This window comes from Thalassophryne amazonica, chromosome 11 (assembly GCF_902500255.1).
Source record: "Thalassophryne amazonica chromosome 11, fThaAma1.1, whole genome shotgun sequence".
NCBI lineage: Eukaryota > Metazoa > Chordata > Actinopteri > Batrachoidiformes > Batrachoididae > Thalassophryne > Thalassophryne amazonica.
This window is the reverse complement of record NC_047113.1, coordinates 76761492-76785068: the sequence shown is the minus strand read 5'-3', so window position 1 is coordinate 76785068 and position 23577 is coordinate 76761492. Positions and strand designations below refer to the sequence as shown.

At 43.5% G+C, this 23577-nt stretch overlaps 1 protein-coding gene across 1 annotated transcript in view; it reads left to right on the top strand.

The window, feature by feature from the left end:
- The window catches only part of polr2b (polymerase (RNA) II (DNA directed) polypeptide B), a 165403-nt gene that overhangs the window by 90336 nt on the left and 51490 nt on the right, over positions 1–23577 (top strand). The window contains exons 14-15 of the mRNA XM_034182216.1: positions 12712–12866; positions 19417–19615. Coding sequence (XP_034038107.1) covers positions 12712–12866; positions 19417–19615 — 354 coding nt within the window. The remainder of the gene's footprint in view (positions 1–12711; positions 12867–19416; positions 19616–23577) is intronic.

Sequence of the window (23577 nt, the reverse complement as noted above, 5' to 3'; positions counted from 1 at the left end):
TAAGAAAAAAACTCTCTCTGAGGAAGAAACCTCAAGCAAACCAGACTCAAAGGGGTGACCCTCTGCTTAGGTCATTCTACCAAAAAGGTTTACACCTATGTACCACTAAAGTGTGACAATGACAGAATCATGGCGGTTCAGGTAGTGGTAGACAATAAAGTGTATCTCACGATGATTGGTGCGTATCTACCTCATCACAACGGACTGACCAGCCAAGCAGTGTTATACAGCGAGACACTAGAAGACATCCAGTGCATTATCAACACCAATGACCCACCTCCGGTGCTCGTACTGGGGGACATGAAGGCTTCCATGCCTTGTGCTGGGCATCTGTCCATGCACTGGTACAGGTCATATCCCTTCACCAGACATAGCAACCTTCTTTATGAATTTATATGCCAAAATGATCTTTACACCTGTAATTTTGATTTTAAGTAAGATATCAATTATACGTATCACAAAAATGGTGTTAAGTCATATATTGACCATGTGTTCTTCTCCAGATTTGCCCATGATAAGGTAACTGATTGTAAAATTATGTGTATGCCTAATATTGTTAGCGATCACTTACTGATTCGAACCAGTGTCGTTATTCGTTTGAGTAATGGTACCAAGGGTTCCAACCTGCGACCACCCTCCACCAGCTTCCCCAAGATTGACTGGTTGGACGACGCTCAGTGCCAGTTGTATGCCACCTTTGTTGAGACAGCAGCTGCTGGTTTACCATGCGTGGATATTGACTGTATCACCGACCACGAGACAGCTCGACACCAGGTGGACACACAGTGATGCCATGAAGGACATGGTACACTGCGCCACACAACAGGTGATAGACCATAGACAATCCTCATGTCGTGGACGCCATAGGAAGAAGCATTGGTGGAACAGTGATTGTCTATACAACAGGGACAGACAACGCTTCTGGTACGGTCTCTGGAAATCCTCTGGGAAGCCTCGCACGGGACACGTGTTTGCCTGTTACAAACTTGCGAAGAAATCTTTCCGCGATGCCTGTCGTAATGCTGTAAATGCTGGTATTCAACACACATATAAGCAACTGGATATTCTTGCTGGACAACGAAACATCAACAAATTTTGGAACTTGGTTCGTCATAGTAAATGTACCTCCGGCTCCACAGTTGCTGATATAAGCCTGAACTCTCTGAGCAACTATTACAGTGATAAGTTTGACTACGACACCAGTAATGTTAGTGATGCTGTACAACGTGCCGAGTCCGAGGTTAACAGTCGCTATGATGGCGTTAAATCTGCCATAGACACCACCTTCGTGATGACTGAATCCATGCTGCTGACCTATCTTGGTAAGTTACGCCAAGGTTGCGCAGCCGGTATTGATGGTATATCAGCAGAACATTTAAAGTTTTCCAAGGGCACTAGGATCATCCCGATGGTGTGCGACATGTTGACTTTATGCGTCCAATTTGGCATCGTAGGAGACTCTTTCACCAAAGGCTTGCGGATACTGCTTCTGAAGAAGCCGAACATTGATCCTACTATCGCAAAACATTATAGGCCAGTAGTGATATCAACAACATTCTCTAAATTGCTAGAAGTTCACATACTGGCCATGTGAGGGGAACACGAGTTCCACGACCTACAGTTTGGTTTCGTTGGTAGCAGAGTGACATCCATGGCAGCTGCCATGACGAGTGATGTTGTAGACTACTGTGTTAGTAGAGGGTCTCCAGTTTATGGCTGTGCATTGGATGCTGAGGGTGCCTTCGATGGAATACCACACTCAATAATGTTCTCGAAGGCTGTCGACATTGTACCCATGTTATATTGGCGCATACTCGTGTACTGGTATAGTCGATTGGTCATCCATGTTAGATGGGGTGAGAGTGTCAGCCAGGCTATCGTGATTAAGAAGGGTACTCATCAGGGAGGCCTATCCTCACCCTTCATCTTCAATCTTCTATATCAGGACCTTGTGCAGGAACTGTCAGATATGCATTGTGGTATCTCCATTGGTGACACTACTTACAATCTTTGTTGTTACGCGGACGATTTGCTCCTCTGTAGTTTGACCATCTCTGGGCTGCAGAAGCTCATAGATGTAGCGGATTGCTATATTAATCGACATGGACTTCGCTTTAATCCGACGAAAACTACATGTGTGACATTTGGGAAAAGCCGTTTTTCAGAATGGAGGTGGACTCTCTGTGGTATCCAGCTCACTGAAAATTCCGAAGTGAAGCACCTTGGTGTCATCCTTGCAAACTATGCGCAGCCACGCTGAAGCTAGGATCCAAGCAGCTCGTAGAGCATTTTACTGTCTGCAGGGCGCAGGTCTCTGCGTCAATGGCTGTAACCCTGGTATCATTACCCGCATTTATACTGCAGCTCTTCGTCCTGTGTTGACATACGGTCTTGAGTGTATACGAGGTCTATTAGACAATAAACCGACCCTTTTATTATTTTTTTTTTACTATATGGATTTGAATGACGTGCGATTACACCAATCATGCTTGAACCCTCGTGCGCATGCGTGAGTTTTTTCACGCGTGTCGGTGACGTCATTTCCCTGTGGGCAGGCCTTGAGTGAGATGTGGTCCCACCCTCTCGGCTGAATTCCTTTGTTTCACACGCTGCTCGAGACGGCACGCGTTGCTTTATCAAAATTTTTTCTGGACCTGTGAGGAATATCCGAGTGGATACTATTCGAGAAATTCAGCTGGTTTTCTGTGAAACGTTTAATGGCTGATGAGAGATTATGGGGTGTTTCTGTCGGTGTAAGGACTTCCCATGGAGCAGGACGTCCTGCAGCGCTTCCAGGCGCCGTCGTCGGCCTGTTTCGACCTGAAAACATCCTAATTTAAGGCTTAATTCACCCAGGACATCGTGAGAGAACAGAGAAGATTCAGAAGAGGCCGGCATGAGGACTTTATGCGGACATTCCACTGTTTAAGGACATTTTTTAATGAAAGACGTGCGCACAAATTCGCCGAGTCATTTCCGTGATGACTCGCGACAGGAAAAACACCTCCGTGTTGAAAACCATTTGTAAAATTCAGGCAGCTTTTGATGGCTTTCAACAAGTGAGTAACTGAGAAATTGTTTAACAGCTTGGGCATGTTCCAACTTGCCCGTTAAGGTTTCCAACGGAGGTGCTTTTCCTGTCGCGACCCCCCGCAGTCGGGTCCGGCCCGGCCCGACATGCGACTCTGCCCGCACGTTCTTTCATTACAAAATGTCCGTTAACAATGGAATGTCCGAATAAACTCCTCATGCCGACTTCTTCTGAAAGTTCTCTGTTCTCTGACGACTTACTTGGTCAACAGAGCCTGAAATGTGGAAGTTTTCAACTTGAAACGGCGCGACGCTGCCGCCTCGAAGCGTAGATCGCCGTCAGGCGCCGTGGGCAGTCCTTAAAGCGACACTTACAGACCAAAATCTCTCATCAGCCGTTAAAATTTTTACTGAAAACCAGCTGAATTTATCGAATGGTGTCCACTCAGTTGTGCCTTAGAGCTTTGAAAAAATGTTTATCAAACAAAGCAGCAGTCTCTGAGCCATTCCTAAACAATGAAAAAATCGACGAGAGGGTGGGCGACTCCTCACTCAAAGACTGCCCACAGGCGAATGACGTAACCGACAGGCGTGAAAAAACTCTAGCATGCCGACGAGGGTTCAAGCATGTCTGATGTAATCACATGTGATTCAAATCCATATGGTTTTTGAAAAGGTCGGATACTTTTCTAATAGACCTCGTATACCAGGGTAAAACCATAATGAATCAGCTTGAGGTTACCCAGGCAAAATTTTTTAAATCTGCTTTAGGTGTTAAGTCATATTGTAAAAATGTTCACTACTTCAGGCTCTAAACACAGATCGGGTTCACACTTATGTTGAGATGCAACAGCTTTCTCTGTTTAAGTCTATGTTTTTATCATCTTCACATACTCATGTTTTATGTAAATATCTTCTCACTCGTGTTGTTAAAGGTGAAAACTCTAGTCAAAAGAATTTAGTGTCTGCTGTTATTCAAACATGTAATAAGGACAACATAAGGCCAGATATCTCTGAGAACTCGTACAAAGGTGTATGTAAACGTACGTTAAGTTTGAGACCAGAGTGTGGTATCTCGGACGGTGTCAAGTATTTTTTGTTTACTAGTCATGATATATCAATGGTTAATAATCTTTTGTCTCCATTCTAGTCCAGATCATCTTTATTTTGTTATCATGTTGTAGTTTTGTAATGTTTTTATCATGTGTTTTTATGTCTCCATTGGAGGTTTAATAAAATCATATCATATCATTACAGTACAGAACACAAAACAGCAATTGACGAGAGAGTCCATGCGGACCTCCAGTCTACCGTTTGGGGGGGGGTTCATCAAGCCGCTCTGTGGATCTGTTCCTGCAGCGAAGTCCGTGGTCAAACTTTCTGCTTCCTGTCAAGAGTCTGGCAGCAGCATTTTGAACCAATTGGAGACCCCTAATTCTGGACTGCAGTAAACCAGAAAATAGAACATTGCAGTAGTCCAATCTAGAAGAGACAAACACATGAATCAGGGTCTCAGCATCAGCCATAGACAGGATGGGACAAATTTTCGCTGTATTTTGTAGGTGGAAGAAAGCAGTCCTGGTAATATTTCTAATGTGGAGGTCAAAGGACAATGTAGGATCAAAAATTTCTCTAAAGGCCCAGTCACATGGCACATGACGATTCCTGAACAAAGGGAAAAAGTAAAAGAAAAAAGTCATTGAGAAAAGGTGGACGAAAGAGCTTTATCACCAAATAGCCTGCGAAGCACGAGTGCAAAAGGGATGAAAGAAGAACAAAACTAAACCAAAGCTAACATTGATCTTAACGCGTTAAAGTAAATGCGCCTGGAGCCATAGCTGGAGCAGTGTGTCTGCATCTCTGAGTTCCAGGACTCTGTGCTGAGACGGAGCTCATAGCGCCTGAGTCCTGAAGAAACTGCAAACAGAAGCTGTGGAGATCTGTGCGCACATCGGTGGGACCACCTGCTCTGCACCTCATCAGAATCCTTACTATCTGATGACACGCTGGGCACTACATCTTGCTCCAATTTAAAAATAAAAAAATAAAAACAAAAAAAAAAACTCTGGTGTGCCGTGGTGGCTGTTCTATCACTGTATTACATTACTCAGCCATATATATTGATTTATAATAGAAAACTGTCAAAAGGGGGGAAAAATATAAGTTTAAAGATGAATGAATATATCAGAGCAGTAAATTGATCAGTTTGTGTGAACGCCGCACATTGACTCGCATGCGGTTATTTCCACCAGCTGCAGCTGATCCACAGCGTGAATTCTGCCTTCCAGAACAGCTCTTTATATAATCATCTGAATCATCTACCTGTTGCCACATGTACACAAGGGCTGGATTGTCATTCCTACACTCATATTGTTATAGTTAATAAAAATAAGTGCACGCAGGAGCTGCTGCTGTGTTCAAGTACCGTTGGAAATCACACAACTTTTTTGTTGTTTCAAATTCAGCAGTTGCTTGTGGCAAAATAATTAATTGTATCCACACAAAAGATTAATTCTGGCCTTTATAAGGTACCTGAGCCCAGTGAAGCTGACCTCCCCCCACCCAGGTAAAAAAAAAATCCAAGCAAACAGGCTGAGTTTGCCCTGTAATTTCTGATGGTACATGAACGCAGCATCAGCAGCAGTGCTCACAAAATGGCTTCTGCACTGTGTGAAAACATTCAGCTGGTCGAATGAATTCAAACTAAATGCTAACGTTACAAAAACTAAGCAAATGACAAAAAAACGTCAAGAATGACAGCAAAATGAAATACGGACAAATTGAGGTTTTCGGTAGCATTTGTTCAAATTTTTCAACAGTTTAAAAATCCTGATAAAACACCAGCTACAGGAATGAAGCTGCACAATGGTTAAACGATACCAACGAAAGTCCAGATTTCTTGTTTGGTTTGGGCTTCGTGCCCTTCGTTAAGTGCTGTGTGACTGGGGCATAAGGTTCCTCACTTGGTCAGTGTAATGTATCCACGATTAAAATGTTTGAAAAGGGTGTAAAATGTGTGAAAGAATAGAAAGTTCCTTTAAAAACATGTTTAAAATGTTTACAAAGACTGTAACGTGTAAATGCATAAACAGTTCCTTAGAAACCCGTAAATACATATATGTAAAATGTGTTTAAGGTGCAAAACAATAAAAAGAAACACATGAAAATTTTGTCTTAAGAAATCTAATCTTGACCCTAGTGTATTGAAAAACTGGAGGCCCATATAAAATCTATCATTTTGCTCTACAATTCTGGAAAAGTGATTTTGTGTCAGCTCATGGACCACTTTACTGAGAATAATCTTTTTGAGCCACTGCAGTCTGCTTTTAGAAATATGATTCCACAGAGACAGCTCTCACTAAAGTGGTGAATGATCTTCTGCTTGCAATGGATTCAGACACCACTACGGTTCTGGTGCTGTTAGATCTCAGTGCTGCTTTGATACCATGGCTCATCATGAACTACTCAATAGGCTGGAGAATTATTTTGGGATTACTGGGAGTGATCTTACATGGTTGATGTCATACCTGACCAGTCGTTCTCACTGTTTTGTACAATAGCACTACCTCCACCTTAGTGACGTGAAATTTGGGGTTCCACAGGGGTCTGTCTTAGGCCCCCTGCTTTTCTCTTTTTATATAGCCCCCCTTGGACACATATTGTGGCATTTTAGGATTATCTTTCACTGCTATGCTTATGATACTCAGATATAACTGCTGGTAATCTCATCCACATAAAATCCTTAAAGATTTTCTTACATCAGTGAGAAGCTGGATGTCTAGCAACTTCCTACTTTTAAACTAGGGCTGTCACGATTGGGAATTTCTGGAGACGAGTAATTGTTAGACAAATAATTGCGATTGACGAATATATTGTCTATTTTTTTCCCCCTTCTTTATATTCTACTATCGTAGTATTAGTACACAACTCGTGTACACATAGTACACAACTCTGGAAGAATGTTTGGCTTCTGTGAGTGGAGAAACGGGGAATAGTGCATCATTTTTATTTTTATCTTCATTTTACATACAGTCCCAACTTTTTCTGATTTGTGGTTGTTTGTTGCATTTCTGAACTTGTTTCTCCTCATCAGTCACGTTTTGTGCTTAAACACTACATTAAGCTCAAGATTGAACAAATAACAGCTGTTAAAGTTCAGAGTTCTCACCTGCTTTTTGTGATCTGTGTGTCTGAACATCACCACAGCTTCTCCACGTTCATTCATATATTCTCATTTTTAAAATAAGTTTTTAAAGATATTTGACCATTTATTTCATCTCATGATCTCATAACTTCAGTATACGACGCGCACATGGTGTGAACAGGACGGTAACGGCAGAATCACACCGTGAGAGAAAGTTCAGAGAGAAGTAAAGGCAGCTCCACGTTTTGGTTTTGTTTTTTAACATGTTCACTCGGGTTAAAATCCTCTCTCTGCTCTGCGTGCACTGATGGTTCTCAGACTGTAACGTGTCGCGCCTCCATTCAGGAATCTTCCTCCCCCACCCCCTCCCTCGCAGCCTGTTGACTCTGTGTGCACACACATACACAGCCATACACACACCGACAGCTCCTTCTGTAAACTGCATTTCAAACGGCTTTGAAGAAGACAGTCACTGTTTCAATCGGCCATCTTATCCAAACGGCAGGACGGATCGCTTCTCAGCCTCCATGTTATTGTCCTGCCTTAAGACGAGAGCAAAACCGAGTGAGCGAGGCTGCAGCACAATGACATCAGATTCTGAGTCCTCTTAATGCTTTGTGGATAAAATAAATAATTCACGGTAATCGCAAATATGAAAAATAATCGCAATTGGCGAATATTGTAATAATTGTGACTGCCCTAACTCTGATAAGTTTGAAATGATGGTTCTTGGTCCAGTGAGACATTGGCATCAATTTGACCAGTTAATGCTTATCTTAGACTCGTGTGTCATGCATCACACTGACAAAGTGTGGAAACTTAGCGTAATTTTTGATCCTACATTGTCCTTTGACCTTCACAGTAGAAATATTACAAGGACTGGTTTATTTCAGCTGCAAAATATAGCGAAGATTCGTCCCATCCTGTCTGTGGCTGATGCTGAGACCTGATTCATGCATTTGTTTCTTCTTGATTGGACTACTGCAATGTTCTATTTTCTGGTTTACCGCAGTCCAGCATTAGGGCTCTCCAACTGGTTCAAAATCCTGCTGCCAGACTTTTGACACGAAGTGAAAAGTTTGACCACATTGCACCCATTTTGGCATCTCTTCACTCGCTTCCTGTTCCTGTGAGATCAGATTTTAATGTTCTGTTACTAGCCTATAAAAGTTTTCACGGACTGGCACCTTCCTACCTAGCTGACCTGATTAAACCCTACGTACCGGCCCGGGCTTTGCGTTCTCAGGGTGTAGGACTACTTTGTGTCCCGAGGGTGAATAAAAAGTCTGCGGGTCACAGAGCTTTCTCTTATCGTGCCCCTGTTCTGTGGAATGATCTCCCTGCATCAGTGAAACAGTCAGATTCTGTTGAGACTTTCAAGTCCAGACTTAAGATGGATTTATTTTCCCTTTCGTATGACTAGTGTACTGGCATAGTATGTTACTGTGCTTTTTACCCTTTTAAATTCATTTTATTAGTAAACTGAGCGGGCTGGCCTCAACTTTCTCTAAATTCTGGGTCTTTTAGTGAAGCTTGGGGCTAGTGGCCGGTGATCACCTTAGTATTTCCTCTGTTCTTCTTGTTGCTTAATGCTGACAAATTATACTGTATTTGTTGTCTTTCCGATGCCTGATTCTGTTTTTGTTTTTTTTTTCTCTCTCTCTGTTTGAGGTGCGGCTCCATCCAGAGATGGGTGTGGTATCTGTTTCTGTAACCCTCCTGTTCTGTCCACCAACAACATTTCCTGTATATTCGTTTTGTGAATTGTTTTGTAATTTGTGTCTGTAGCATGGCCCAAGCAGAGGGTCACACCTTTGAGTCTGGTCTGCTTGGGGTTTCTTCCTCACATCATCAGAGGAAGCTTTTCCTTACCACTGTTGCCTGTGTTCTTGCTCTGGGGGTTGGTAAGGTTAGTGCTTACTTGTGTGAATCACCTTGAGGCAACCTTTTGTGATTTGGCTCTATATGAGTGAAAAATGAAATTACTGAATTGTCCAGATAACGGGACAGAGCTCGAAAGGATGTGCAGTTGGTTAGGGTGGTAAAAGATGCAGATGGTAATGTGCTCATAAGCAGGGAGAGTGTGTTGAGAATGTGGTGGGAGTATTTTTGAGGAACTGATGAATGAAGAAACAAAGAGAAAAGGCTGGATGATATGGAGAGTGTAAATCAGGATGTGCAAGATCTTCGTATGAAGTGAGGGCAGCTATGAATGGGATGAAGAGTGGAAAGGCAGTTGGTCCAGCTGAATTTCCGTAAATGTCTCGTAGAGATAGCAGTGGAGTTTCTAACCAGAATTTTTAATAAAATCTTGGAAAGTGCCTGAGGAGTGGACATGAAGTGTGCTGGTTCCTATTTGTAAGAATAAGGGTGATGTGCAAAGCTACTGTAACTACAGAGGCATAAATTTGATCAGCCACAGCATGAAGTTATGGAAAAGAGTAGTTTTTATGGTGATAAATAACTTGTCATAGACATGAAAAATAAACAAACATTTCATAGATTGTGACGGGAGTGACATGACTGCTGTTTAGTTGCATCATGCTGGCTTAAGAAAAAACAAAATCACATCCAAAAAAAGTGGCTGCTCCAGAGATTTTTTTTCTGCGGGTACTATGGGGGAGTTTAGTATTTTTATGAGGGTGCTATGCGCTCATGTGTCACGACAGCTCTCTGCTACACCTCTGTCACATTCACGGGTGTGCATACACATAGCCACATTCTGATTTGCGACAGTCACTAATGACATACAGCAGCTGAGTCAAATGAAAGACACATTATCAGGCTTTTAATGAGCCTTTCATTGGATTCAGGTGTGTTGGAGCAGGGAGACAACTAAGTGTCAGGAGGTAGATCTCGAGGACCGAACTTGGGCACTCCTGACATACAGAATGACCAAAATCTCACACAAACCTATAGGCTACTGTTCAATACAAATATCCACAGACCTATAGCCTCAGGGAAAAAAATCTTTCCCCTACCATTGATGTCTTCATAAGAGCACAATACACCTGTTGTTGTGGTTAAGGGCAAAAAGCATCAATGATTTGGTTGCTGTCCAGAGACTGTGTTCTCTGAGTGTTAATTACCAGGAGTGACATTGGGTCACTGGTTTATCTGTGCCTACTGCTGTTCCTCAGGTAGTTTTTTAGGTGACACAGACTTCACTTCTTTCCAATTCCACTTATGGATATTTGGGCAGCAAAAACCGAACCATTTCAGCAACTTGAAAATACACTCACTCTTCCATCCCTTTATTTCCTCTAGGCTTGACTTCTGTAATTCTCTGCTCTTTGGGATCTCTGGAAAAAACTTTCAAAGGCTCCAATACATTCAAAACAGTGCAGCTAGAACTCTGTTGAGAGACATAAACAGGAGAACATTGTACCTATACAGTGGTCCCTCGTTTATCGCGAGAGTTACGTTCTAAAAATAACCCGCGATAAACGAAATCCGCGAAGTAGTCAGCGCTATTTTTTGCAATTATTATAGATGTTTTAAGGCTGTAAAACCCCTCACTACACATGTTATACACTTTTCTCAAACAGGCATTAACATTTTCTCACTTTTCCTGTGTAAACACTCTCTTTTTTCTTCTGGGCAAGAAGATTATAAACAGACACACGCAGAACACAATGCGCATGCTCTCCCTTCGCTCACTGCCTCCGGAGGTACGGCTGCGGGACCCGCAAAGAATCCAAGTCCTCTCTTGGTGGCTGCGGAGCTCTGCGGCTGCGGTCAACATCCACATCAAAACAGCGAGCGTAGTTTGTGGACCTGTTGCCAGATTTGGCGCAGCTCCGAACAGCAGACAGGAGGGCTGTGTGAGTGGCCTGCTGCTGCGTTTAGCGAGCCCGTAAGCGCATCGGAGGCAGTGAGAGCAATCTCGGTGATGCCGAGCGGTGCCTCGACCGGCCCGCCTGATAAGGACTCAGAACACAATGCGCTGTAAAAAAAAAAAAAGAAGCATGCGAAATTGCACTAAAAAAATCCGCGAAACTGCGAGGCCACAAAAGGTGAACCACGTTTTAGTGAGAGACGTCTGTACTCCATAAGCTTCACTGGCTCCCCATCTCCTACAGAATCCATTTTAAGATTGCTCTCATCACCCACCAATGCATCCATGGCAATGCCCCCACATTCCTCAAAGACCTCCTTACTCCCCACACATCCTCCCGTTCCTTCTGTTCATACAACACTAATCGTCTCTGTCTCCCTCACACCAAGCTTCACACCACAGGAGACAGTCTTCTGCCCCTCATATTTGGAACTACCTCCCTGACCATCAGAGGGCTCCACAGACTGTGGAAGCTTTTAAAAAAGCCTTGAGACAGGCCTTAATTTGAATCTGTTGCATCTTAGTCTTTTTATTCAATTTTATTATTTTATTTTGTTTTTATCTTAAGATTTTCTATTTTTATTCTTATTTATCCTTGTTTTTTCCTGTAGCACTTTGAGATTTTTATTAATGAAAGATGTATTATAAATAAAACATATAACTTATTACTATCATGACATCACATTACTAAATATTTATTTATCGAATCACGTGTGATTCGATAAATATTTCACTCATAAAAGAAAATAAACATTCATCAACAGAACTGATTGGTTTCCACAAAATGAGTGTAATGTGATGTCATGATAGTAATAAGTTATATGTTTTATTTATAATACATTTATAATACATAATATAATAATACATCATACGTGATTCAAATCCATATAGTTTTTGAAAAAAAATAAAAAGGTACGATACTTTTTGGACAGACCTCGTCAATCTGAAAACGCCAGAAGTGTCTTACTGTGGAAAACTGAAAGGATGATGTCATCGCCCTGCCTCTGTAACATGTTAACAGTGTAATTTTGCATATTATTGTTTTTTTTTTTTTCTTGTTGTTGTTTCTTCCAAAACAAGGGTGTCATGTGGAGAACCATTTTCATCTGTGATAATGAATTCTGGCAACAGATCAGATTAAAAGACTTTATTTAATCCATGAGCTGGCTTCTAAAGTTGTAGCTCTCGTTGCTAAATTGATTAGCCCCACGTCTTCTCTGTTTTTTTGTAGAAACTTTACAGCGCTACATACAGGCCTGGCATGTGTATTACAGCATTCTCACGCGGTTTCACTGGATCTGTGAGAATGGAGATATTTCTTGAATGGAACACTTTTTGAAAATGACAAAAAGATTGTATAGCAGAAGTTGAGTTTCATTGTAGACAAGGCCTTAAAAACATGGGATGAATTGAAATTAAAATAATAAAGGAGGAATTATTTTCTTGGGGATGCAATGTGGGGGTGCTATGACAAATCCAGGAGGAACTCCAGTGCCCCCTCCGGTGCTGCCCATGCAAAAATGGTCACCACAGAAGATAAGATGCAGTGTTAGGAATAAAAACTGTACAGCCCCACACACCACAACTATGGCCTTGTTTTGTGCGTTCCAGCTTCAGGCCTGAAACACACCATTGGCATCACATGAGAGGCAGCAATCGTTAATAGTAAGATTATAGCTCTCAACCTTCCTGTTTTCAGGTGTCTATGATCAGAGACATCAGAGAACGAGAGATCAGAATCTACACAGACGCCGGGCGAATCTGTCGACCGCTGCTGATTGTGGAGAAACAGAAACTGCTACTGAAGAGACGTCATATTGACCAACTAAAGGAGCGAGAGTACAATAACTACAGGTGATCAGTGGAGCCTGAATCTAAATTGTTATGATTTTGGTGTGACATGTCCTTTAACAGCCTTTTCAGTCTTCGTGAAATTCATGTAGTTTAATTGTTATGAGTTGATGCATACGTTGGTTTACAGTTAAAAGGACAATCTTTCCGGATCCTACTTCCACGTCATATTCTGTTATTTCAACATTATCATTGACAGTTCAAATGAAAAGTTGAATCTAGGATAATGTGGCCCGGGAAAGGGAAGTCTGGGGTCCTCTGCTGGAACTGTAGCCCCCATGACCCGATCCCGTGTAAGCGGTTGAAGATGAGAGAGAGATCTAGGGTCATTTAAATATGTGCTTCTATTGAGATTTTCTTTTTTTTTTCTTCCAGAAAATGCTGAAAATATGGGCTCCTGGGGGTCTGGGCACCCCAGACCACCTGCAAATTTTCCTCAGATTTTAAAATTTTCATTTCACAGCCCTGGTGATGCCCTTGTAATTGGCATACACTCTCTGGTCCCCTTTTTTAAATATGGGGACCACCACCCCATTTTGCCACTCCCTAGGCACTGTCCCACACCTCAACGCAGTGTTGAAGAGACACCTCATCCAAGACAGTCCCTCCACACCCAGAGTCTTCAGAATTTCTGGATGGCTCTCTTCAGTCCGTGAGGTCTTGCCACTGTGAAGTTGTTTGATGACCTCAGTGACTTCCACCAGGGAAATTGTTGATGATCCCTCATCAGTTTCCAGCTCTGCCCCTACTATAGAGGGCACTCCGGTCTGATGTAGGAGTTCCTCAGTGTTCCTTCCAGAGCCCAATTACTTCCTCATTTGAGGTCAATAGAGTCCCATAGACAGCTTGGGTTGGTCTCTGTTTTCCTCTTCTGATGTGCCTCATGGTCCTTCAGAAAGACCTTGGTGCTGACCAAAAGCCCTTCTCCGTGGTTACTCCGAGCTCCTCCCATACCTGCTGCTTTGCCTCCCTCACAACACAGGCTGCCGCACTTCGGGCCTGTCTGTCCCTTGCAACTGCCTCTGGAGTCCTCCGAGATAACATGTCTTGGAAGGACTCCTTCATTCGGACGGTTTTCCTGACCACCAGTGTCCACCACAGTATTCGAGGGTTGCTGCCCCTTGAGGCACCTAGAAGCCCTTCAGGCCACAGCTCCCCACTGCAGCTTCAGCAATGGAAGCTTTGAATATTGCCCTTTCTGTTTCAATGCCCCAAACCTCTGAGGGGATGACAGAAAAGCTCTGCCGGAGGTGCGAGTTGAAGATGGGGATGTACTGATCCACAGTTTTTCACTTCTGATCCGTTCCCAATACCTGAATTTGGATATCTGCTGATATCCTGAAAGTTCAGCTCCAGTTTGCCAGAAGGGACCTCTAAGGTGCAAGCCTAGATGTGATGTTTTGGCATAAGAATTAAGTGCTTTTATTTGTTTTTTGGTGGTTTCTTGTGGCATTTTGGAAATGTGGAGATGTGCTCCTTCATCAAAATGATATATATACTTTATGCAATTTTTGGGGGTGCCTCTGTGGAAAAAAATAAAATCTTATTTGATGAGAAATGGTGGGTCTTGGGAGAAAAGTAGACTTTATTAAAAAAAGACAGCACGCTCTCTCTCTCCAAGAAATTAGCTCTTTAGAATGCTGAAACATGCAAATGTAAAAGAACAAAATAAATATGCTTAATGGTATACATGTTCCTTCCTTCCACTGCCTGACAACATCCCCAGTCCGGGCTTCCACGTCCGGAGGCGTCGGACGGTTTACCAGAATTTCTTAGAGGCCGACCGATAGTCCTCCTCCGTGGCCTCCCCGAACTCCTCTTAGACCCACGTTTTTGCCTCTGCGACCACACAGGCTGCAGCACGCTTGGCCTGCCGGTACTTGTCAGCTGCCTCCAGAGTCCCACCTGCCAACAAAGACAAGTAGGACTCCTTCTTCAGCTTGACGGCATCCCTTACTTTCAGCGTCCACCACCGGGTTCAGGGATTGCCGCCGCGACAGGCACCAGAGACCTTGCAACCACAGGTACGAGCGGCTGCCTTGACAATTGAGGTGGAGAACATGGTCCACTTGGACTCCATGTCTCCAACCTCCCACGCACGCTTCTTCCTCCGCCGGACTGGAGGAGGTGCAGAGATGTCTTGCTGCACGTGAATCTCCTCTCACTCCTCTGTTTCCTCTGGCTCAGACTCGTTCTCCCACTCATCGGTCACAACAGCAGGAGGAGCTTTAGCAGGAACTGTGTAACGACACTTGGCTGACATCACGTCACTGTTCCTCTTCAGCATACTGCAGCATACAGCAGACTGTTTCCATGTCACTTCATAATAACGCGTGACAGTTTGGACTCCAAGAACCATCACAGGAACCACTACGAACATTGTCACGTTCTATTAAGGATCACTACTCAAGATGGATCAACACACTCAGTTGTGACCTCCACGACAGGAGGTGAAATGAGGGTTGTGCGTGACATTCGTGGAAGATTTTTTGACAGCCAAAAACATGTTCCACGAATATCAAGAATATCACGCACCAACACGCACTATTAAGAAACCTATTCAGATGCGTTAAGTCGCAATAAGAATGTCAGGAATGTGTCACGAATGACAGAAAAATGACATTCGGAACGCGTCTTGCTTATGTGTAAACGCACCATAAGGGCTATCCGGTCCTTGTACGACACGCAGCAGGAGCTTGGTCCGCATTACCGGTAGTAAGTCAAGCCTGTTTCCAGTGCACGTTGGCCTCCGCCAGGGCTGCCCTTTGTCACCGGTTCTGTTCATTACCTTTATGGACAGAATTTCTCGGTGCAGTCAGGGTGTAGTTTGGGAACCACGCAATCTCGTCTCTGCTGTTTGCGGACGATGTGGTTCTGTTGGCTTTGTCAAATTGGGACCTTCAGCGTGCACTGGAGCGGTTTGCAGCTGAGTGTGAAGCGTCCGGGATGAAAATCTGCACCTCCAAATCTGAGGTCATGGTTCTCAACCAGAAAAAGGTGCTTTGCCCTCTTCAGGTTGGTGGAGTGTCCTTGCCTGAAGTGGAGGAGTTTAAGTATCTGGGGGTCTTGTTCACGAGAGAGGGACGGATGGAGCGTGAGATCGACAGACGGATCGGTGCAGCGTCTGCAGTGATGCTGTCGCTGTATTGGACCGTCGTGGTGCTAAAATGGCATCCCATTTTAGCACTAAAAAATAAAATAAAAATCCACCAGACAGGCCATGGAACAGCACAGGTAACGCACGACAACGGTGCTAAAATAAAATAAAAATCCACCAGACACGCTGTGGAGCAGCACAGGTAACGCACGACAACAGTGCTAAAAAATAAAATAAAAACGAAAGATGAAAGTTAGCTAATGAAAGTGCTCCGTCGCGACGTTTCGACCGTTAGAGGTCTTCTTTAGGCGTTGGAGCACGGTGAAAAAGTAAAAAAAAGTAAAAAAGTCTTGAAAAAGACTGTTAGTTCAAAGTCCGAAGCAGCAGGTAGCAGTCTCTGTGTAAACAGTTCCAACAGAGAGCCAAAATTCTGATGCAATGTCAGAATTCCTCTCAGTAGTCAACAATGAAAAATGTTCCAATCTAATCCAATACAATCAAACACTTGACAAAGCAGAAACAGATGCTGCAGCTAGAGTACTGACGGGGACTAGCAGGAGAGAGCATATCTCACCCGTGTTGGCCTCTCTTCATTGGCTTCCTGTTAATTCTAGAATAGAATTTAAAATTCTTCTTCTTACTTATAAGGTTTTGAATAATCAGGTCCCATCTTATCTTAGGGACCTCGTAGTACCATATTACCCCATTAGAGCGCTTCGCTCTCAGACTGCAGGCTTACTTGTAGTTCCTAGGGTTTGTAAGAGTAGAATGGGAGGCAGAGCCTTCAGCTTTCAGGCTCCTCTCCTGTGGAACCAGCTCCCAATTCAGATCAGGGAGACAGATACCCTCTCTACTTTTAAGATTAGGCTTAAAACTTTCCTTTTCGCTAAGGCTTATAGTTAGGGCTGGATCAGGTGACCCTGGACCATCCCTTGGTTATGCTGCTTTAGACGTAGACTGTGGGGGGGTTCCCATGATGCACTGTTTCTTTCTCTTTTTGCTCTGTATGCATCACTCTGCATTTAATCATTAGTGATCGATCTCTGCCCCCCTCCACAGCATGTCTTTTTCCTGGTTCTCTCCCTCAGCCCCAACCAGTCTCAGCAGAAGACTGCCCCTCCCTGAGCCTGGTTCTGCTGGAGGTTTCTTCCTGTTAAAAGGGAGTTTTTCCTTCCCACTGTAGCCAAGTGCTTGCTCACAGGGGGTCGTTTTGACCGTTGGGGTTTTTCATAATTATTGTATGGCCTTTCCTTACAATATAAAGCGCCTTGGGGCAACTGTTTGTTGTGATTTGGCGCTATATAAAAAAAAAAGTTGATTGATTGATTGATTGAAGAGAGAGCTGAACAGGGGGGCAAAGCTCTCGATTTACCGGTCGATCTGCGTTCCGACCCTCACCTACGGTCATGAGATTTGGCTCATGACTGAAAGAACAAAATTGCCAGTACAAGTGGCCAAGATGAGTTTCCTCCGCAGGGTGGCTGGGCACTCCCTTAGAGATAGGGTGAGGAGCTCGGTCACTCGGGAGGAACTTGGAGTCGAGCCACTGTTCCTCCACGTCGAAAGGAGCCAGCTGAGGTGGCTCGGGCATCTTTTTCGAATGCCCCCTGGACGCGTCGCTGGAGACGTGTTCCGAGCACGTCCCATCGGGAGGAGGCCCCGGGGAAGACCCAGGACACACTGGAGGGACTACGTCTCGCAGCTGGCTTGGGAACGCCTCAAGGGTTCCCCCGGAGGAGATGGAGGAGGTGTGTGTGGATCAGGAGATCTGGGCGGCTTTGCTTGAGCTGCTGCCCTTGCAACCTGACCCCGGATGAAGCGGAAGAAAATGGATGGATGGATGTTATATATGTTCATGTAAACATATAAAACAGGGCCATTGTTGGGGCTGTGGCTGAAGGTTCATCTCTTGAACACCAGATGGCACACCGCCCCAAATAAATAAAAGTCTTTAATTTACTCATTCTTGGAGACCGTCTGGGTCAGTCTGGTAAATCGTCATAGCCTTTCTCTTGGCTCATTTCGTCTTTCTGGTCCTTGTTAAAAAAAATCCTTGTGCTGATTAACTTTGCTGTATTGTAGGTGGCTTCCTCCTCTCAGTAACATGGCTTTGCAAACATTGCATGTCTTGCTTTGCAGTGTTATTAGTATAAAATATTTCCAACCAGCCGACATTTTTTTTTAAAGGTCAGCTTAATGCTCGCCAGTTCAGCTGACTGCAACCTGTGGGGGGAACCTTCTCCCCCTCCCCTTCCCCCCGTAGCCAGCAAGACGTTTCACCAGAAACACACAGAAGTGGCTCTGGTTGTATCTGAAATTTCTGTTCCATGAATTACATTGATATCTGAACCTAATACTGACTTGGATCGACTCGGCCCCATCTCTAGTTGAAGATCTGTCGGACAGATGTTCCCAGTTCAACTGCACTATCAGTTTGAGCTTACCAGGTCTATCCAAAGTCCACCCCACCTTCTGATCCAACTCACCACCAGATGGTGATCAGTTTACAGCTCTTCCCCTCTCTTCACCCGAGTGTCCAGAACATGCAGCCTCTGATCAGATATGATCAAAAAATCGATCGATCTTCGGCCTAAGGTGCTCTGGTACATGTACACTTATGAGCATCCTTATGTTCGAACATGAGGTTCGTTATGGACAGTCCGTGACTCGCACAGAAGTCCAATAACAAACAACCACTCGGGTTTAGATCGGGGATGCCATTCCTCCCAATCATGCCTCGTTGCCCATGTGTGTGTTGAAGTCCCCCAGCAGAACAATGGAGTCTCCCCTCTGGAGCCCCATACAGGACTCCATTCAGGGACTCCAAAAAGGCTGAATTCTCAGAGTTCCCCACCACCACCTGCAGGAGCAGGAAGAGAGCCCTCTCATCTACCAGGGTAAACTGCAATGTAGCAGCGCTCAGCCGGGCACTCCCCACACCAGCCCGGCACCTCACACCCTGGGCAACTTCAGAGAAGAATAAGGTCCAACGCCTATTAAGGAGAGTGGTTCTGCAGCTGAAACTGTGCGTGGAGTTGAGGCCCACCAGATGTAACTGGTAGCGCTCCACCTCCCGCACAAGCTCTGATTCCTTCCCCACCCCCAGACCCAGCCTGTGTTGCCCAGTTCTGGTCCATCGAGTCACCTGGACTTTCTTGCTACACATGGAACAGTGCACCCAACCCCAGCAGTTCCCTCTGTAGGTTGTGAGCCCACAGGGTTTGGCATAGTAGATTTTAAAAAATAACCAATCCTTTTTCACAAAGAAGTAGCAATTAAAGATAATTCTTGTTTCATATAATTAAAGTGATTTCAAATTGTATTTTGTTTTTTGTTTGTGTGGGCATATCTGAAATGGTTGAATATAATGTACACACTAAATCCTTTTTTGTGGTACCATATACCAAGGTGTTTCCAGAACAGCCGTAATCAGTACTTATTTGTTGTTCTTTGTAGCTGGCAGGACCTGGTAGCTAGTGGTGTGGTGGAATACATCGACACTTTAGAAGAAGAGACCGTGATGCTGGCTATGACCCCTGATGACCTTCAGGAAAAAGGAGTGGCCTATTGCTCCACCTACACCCACTGTGAGATTCATCCGTCCATGATCCTGGGAGTCTGTGCTTCCATAATTCCTTTCCCTGATCACAATCAGGTAACAAAAGAAACAGTCTTCCTCTTCACTCTTGTCATTTTAGAGTCCATTTACACTTTGATTGCACATTTCCATTTTAAATTTGTTGAGCAAGATAATAGGATTTGATTAGACCAACCAAACTGTAGACTAACAAATTTGACCTGTTAATAAATATGTGATGTGATCAGATTGTTAATTGGTAATAATAGAAAAATGTCTGTTTACCTTCATCATTGAAGCTGAATGTTGCTCTTTGTCTAGTTATTTCTCAGATATGTCAAAAGGGCATGAACTCAAGTTCTAAGAAATTTGGTGGAGAGAGACAGACCATGAGTCAAGGAAGGGTTGATTGAGATTTGATTATTTGTTCAAAAAAGTAGACAGTCTTCCAGAATTGCTTTGAGAGGAAAATTGAATGAGTCAGGATCAATGGGTAGATCCTGAATTTGATCCTGGTGTCACTGAACTAATTAGCAATCCTGATTATGGGATTAAAGCATGGGTTAAAGTTCTCCGTCACCACGACGGATTTCCGTCATTTGGAAAATTTAACCACACATATGCGTGCGCACGTGGTGTCATGCGTGTTTTGGGGCCGAAATATGATACTCTCTCTGTCAAAGCAACATCCCATTCTGCGCTAATCAAAGCAGCAGCAGTGTCAGCGTGGACTGCGGAGGAAGGGACTGTGTGAATTTTCCCTCCTCCGCTCTGTTTACTGCTTGCCATGAGCACGGTCCTTCTCCCTGTCTTCGTGGGAACATTGGCAGACACTCCCCAAGTAGAGCGAGGCATGGCTTTGCTTTGAACCAGTGAAGCAGTGATCCGACTCTGCTTCGATGGTTTGTCGCTTTATCTTAATTTTCCCCCGCTAAAACCCTAAAGAGCATATGTCTGTGAGTAATATTTACCTTTTTTTTATATTAAACCGACTTATGGTCTTCTAAAACAATTGATAGATGTATTTTATAACTTAAAAACGGGATCGATGCTAACGCGTTAGCATGTCTATGGCGCTTTCAATGTTAAACTTAGCATTCCGTGGTGCGAGTAATTTTTAGCCAAATAAAAGATAGTGAAATTTAACGGTAAATTATTGAGTATATGCACAACTAATATAAACGTAAGGTAAAATGAAATGTGGACTAAATAATGTAAAACGAGAATTATACGAGGTCTGTTAGAAAAGTATCTGACCTTTTTATTATTTTTCAAAAACCTGATGGATTTGAATCACGTGTGCTTGCATGAGCCAACCTTGAACCTTCGTGCGCATGCCTGTCGATTGCGTCATTTGCTTGTAAGCAGCCTTAGTGTGAGGATGGGTGGAGTCTCTCGTCGGATTTTCTTTGCAAGGAAAATGGCGGAACAGCTGGAGCAGCGCGACTGCATCAAATTTTGCCAGAAACTGGGCGACAGCCAGGTGGAAACCATTCGGATTATTCAGACAGCTTTCGATGACGATCCTATGGGCATCACACAGATTAAGGAGCGGTACAACCGGTTTAAAGACACCCGCACAACGGTGGAGAGCGAGCCGCGCTCCAGTCGGCCATCAACATGCTGAAATGACCAAATCATTTCCAAAGTGAACGCTGTGGTGAAGCGGGACCGTCGTGTGACTATCCGAGAAATTGCGGAAGAGGTGGACATCAGCACTTTTTCGGCACATTCCACTGTGACAGAAGATTTGGCCATGAAAAGAGTTGCAGCGAAATTCATGCCGATGGCTTCAGCACGAAGCTGCTGACGGAGCAGAAGCAACTCCGTGTTGAAGTCTCACAGGACATGCTGGACTCCGAAAAATGATGCCCACCTCTTCCACCATTCGGAAGATTCAGATGGCTTTTGGTGGCTTTTCAGTCGTGTGACTATCCAAGAAATTGTGGAAGAGGTGGGCATGTCACACCAGAATATACTAAATTTGACTTGCTCTTTTAAAAAATTTCTGGGGGAACACCCCCAGACCCCCCATAATCAATAGTGTGTTTTTACTTCACAGATTGAAGTGACTTTTATTTGTTTCATTGGGCTTCATACCCATTAAAATTCATCAGAATGTACAAAATTTGACTTGCTCTTTTAAAAAAAATTCTGTGGGAGCACCCCCAGACCCCCTACAATCAAGACTACACCCCACCCCCACCACCCTTTTATGTATCTTTATGTTCAGGTTTTGCATTCTTTTTATGCTTTGTCTGTCTCTCCTTAGAGGCTATTTAGAATAGATTTGTATACTGTATAATGTGTTTATTGTATTTATTGAGGAAAAAAGAGTGTGTGCCCCCACTATGCCACATTCTAGGGAATTGCTGGCATTGATTTTTGCCAGGAAAAAAATTCAGTCAGATGAAAATTTATTGCTTTAACCCATGGATTAAAGCATACACAGGCAAAGGGCAACAAAAACATAATCTGGATCAGCATTAAGTAATTAGTAGGAATGCTCCTCCTCAGCCCCATCAGTCATTTCAGTGTTTTCCACACAGTTTGTTTTTTTTTTTTCCCCCAAGCCCGGTGATAGTCAAAGCACTCATGAGCTGCATTGTGTGGAAAAATTTGAGGCTCACTGTCGCTCAACAAAAGTCACATTGACGTTTAAAAAAAACAAAGATGGGATTACTCAGGTTTAGCCTGACAAACCTCTGCTGCCAGCTGCGTGGGTGCAAACAATATGTTTGGTTAAAAGGCCAGCTTAAGGCAATGTCAGACAAAACCATCACGCAGATCATCAAAGATTTTTTACCTTTTATAAAAATAAATAATTTGGGGGGGACTTCCGGTGATGCGAACCGAGTAGATGGTTAGATGTTTATGTGATGTTCTTAAAGCATTTCTGGGGCAAAACTTCTGATATCATCAAATATCTCTGAGATGATGGAAGTTAAATTTGATTCCTTCCTATATAAAATTGGAAACATTGCGAAGGAACTGCGAGACACGACCAAGCGTGTGGACAAAGCTGTATTTCAGCAGTGGAGGACACAAATGTTGAGATAAAGCAGTGGGTTTCCTACCAGGAGCGTCTCTGACCAGTAAGACCGAGGCAGGCGCAAAAATATCTGGGTTACTTCCTTGCCAGAATCTTCAGCAGGCACTCAGCCATACATTTCATAGTTGTGGATTCCCCAGATTCTTGGACTGACCACCAAAGAGTTAAAAGTTAAATAAACAAGCCGAAGAGCAGTGGCGAGATGCTTCAACCTTGTCATGTCCCGCGCTCCAATACGAGCGATTCAGTAAGGTCCCCATTAATTTTGATCCTAGCTGTTGGCTTATTGTATAAACCTGAAATAACATCAATTCTAGATTTATCAAAACCTAATTCTTCAAGCACCTTCTATAAAACGGACCACCTCACTGAAACAAATGCCTTTTCGGCATTTAAACTTCGCACTAATGTCTCTAATTTCTTTTTACCAGCTTGCCTCGTGTAGGACTCTCCTGATACTATCTTGAGTCTGTCTTTGTTTGATGAAACCCGTTTGATCCTTATGTATTAATCGCGGTAAAATTGTTTCAACTCTGACATAATAGAGGTGAACAATTTATAGTCTATATTTAAAACACTAATTGGATGATAGTTATCACATTTTAATCTATCCTTTCTTTCTTTTGGGATGATAGAAATTATTGCCTCACTCCATGAGGAGGGAACTGTTTTCATTTCCAACACACAGTTGAATGTTTTCAGAAAAGTTTGGACCAAGTACTCCTGCATTATTTTGTACCATTCTGGTCCAAAACCGTCTGCCCCTGCCCTCTTCCCTCCCTTCAAATTTTTAATTGCCGTGTGTATTTCTTGGTGGATAGCAACTTTTTATTTTGTTCCTCTGTCAGTGTTGGTAGTTCTAGTTTAGACAAGAAGGTATTGACGTCCTGATTATTGTCTTTGTAAGGTTGAGTTCAATTACTATTTCACAGTCAGAAGGATTCATTATTTTATTTATGGTCCTCTCTGTCTGTTGCTTCCTAAGCTT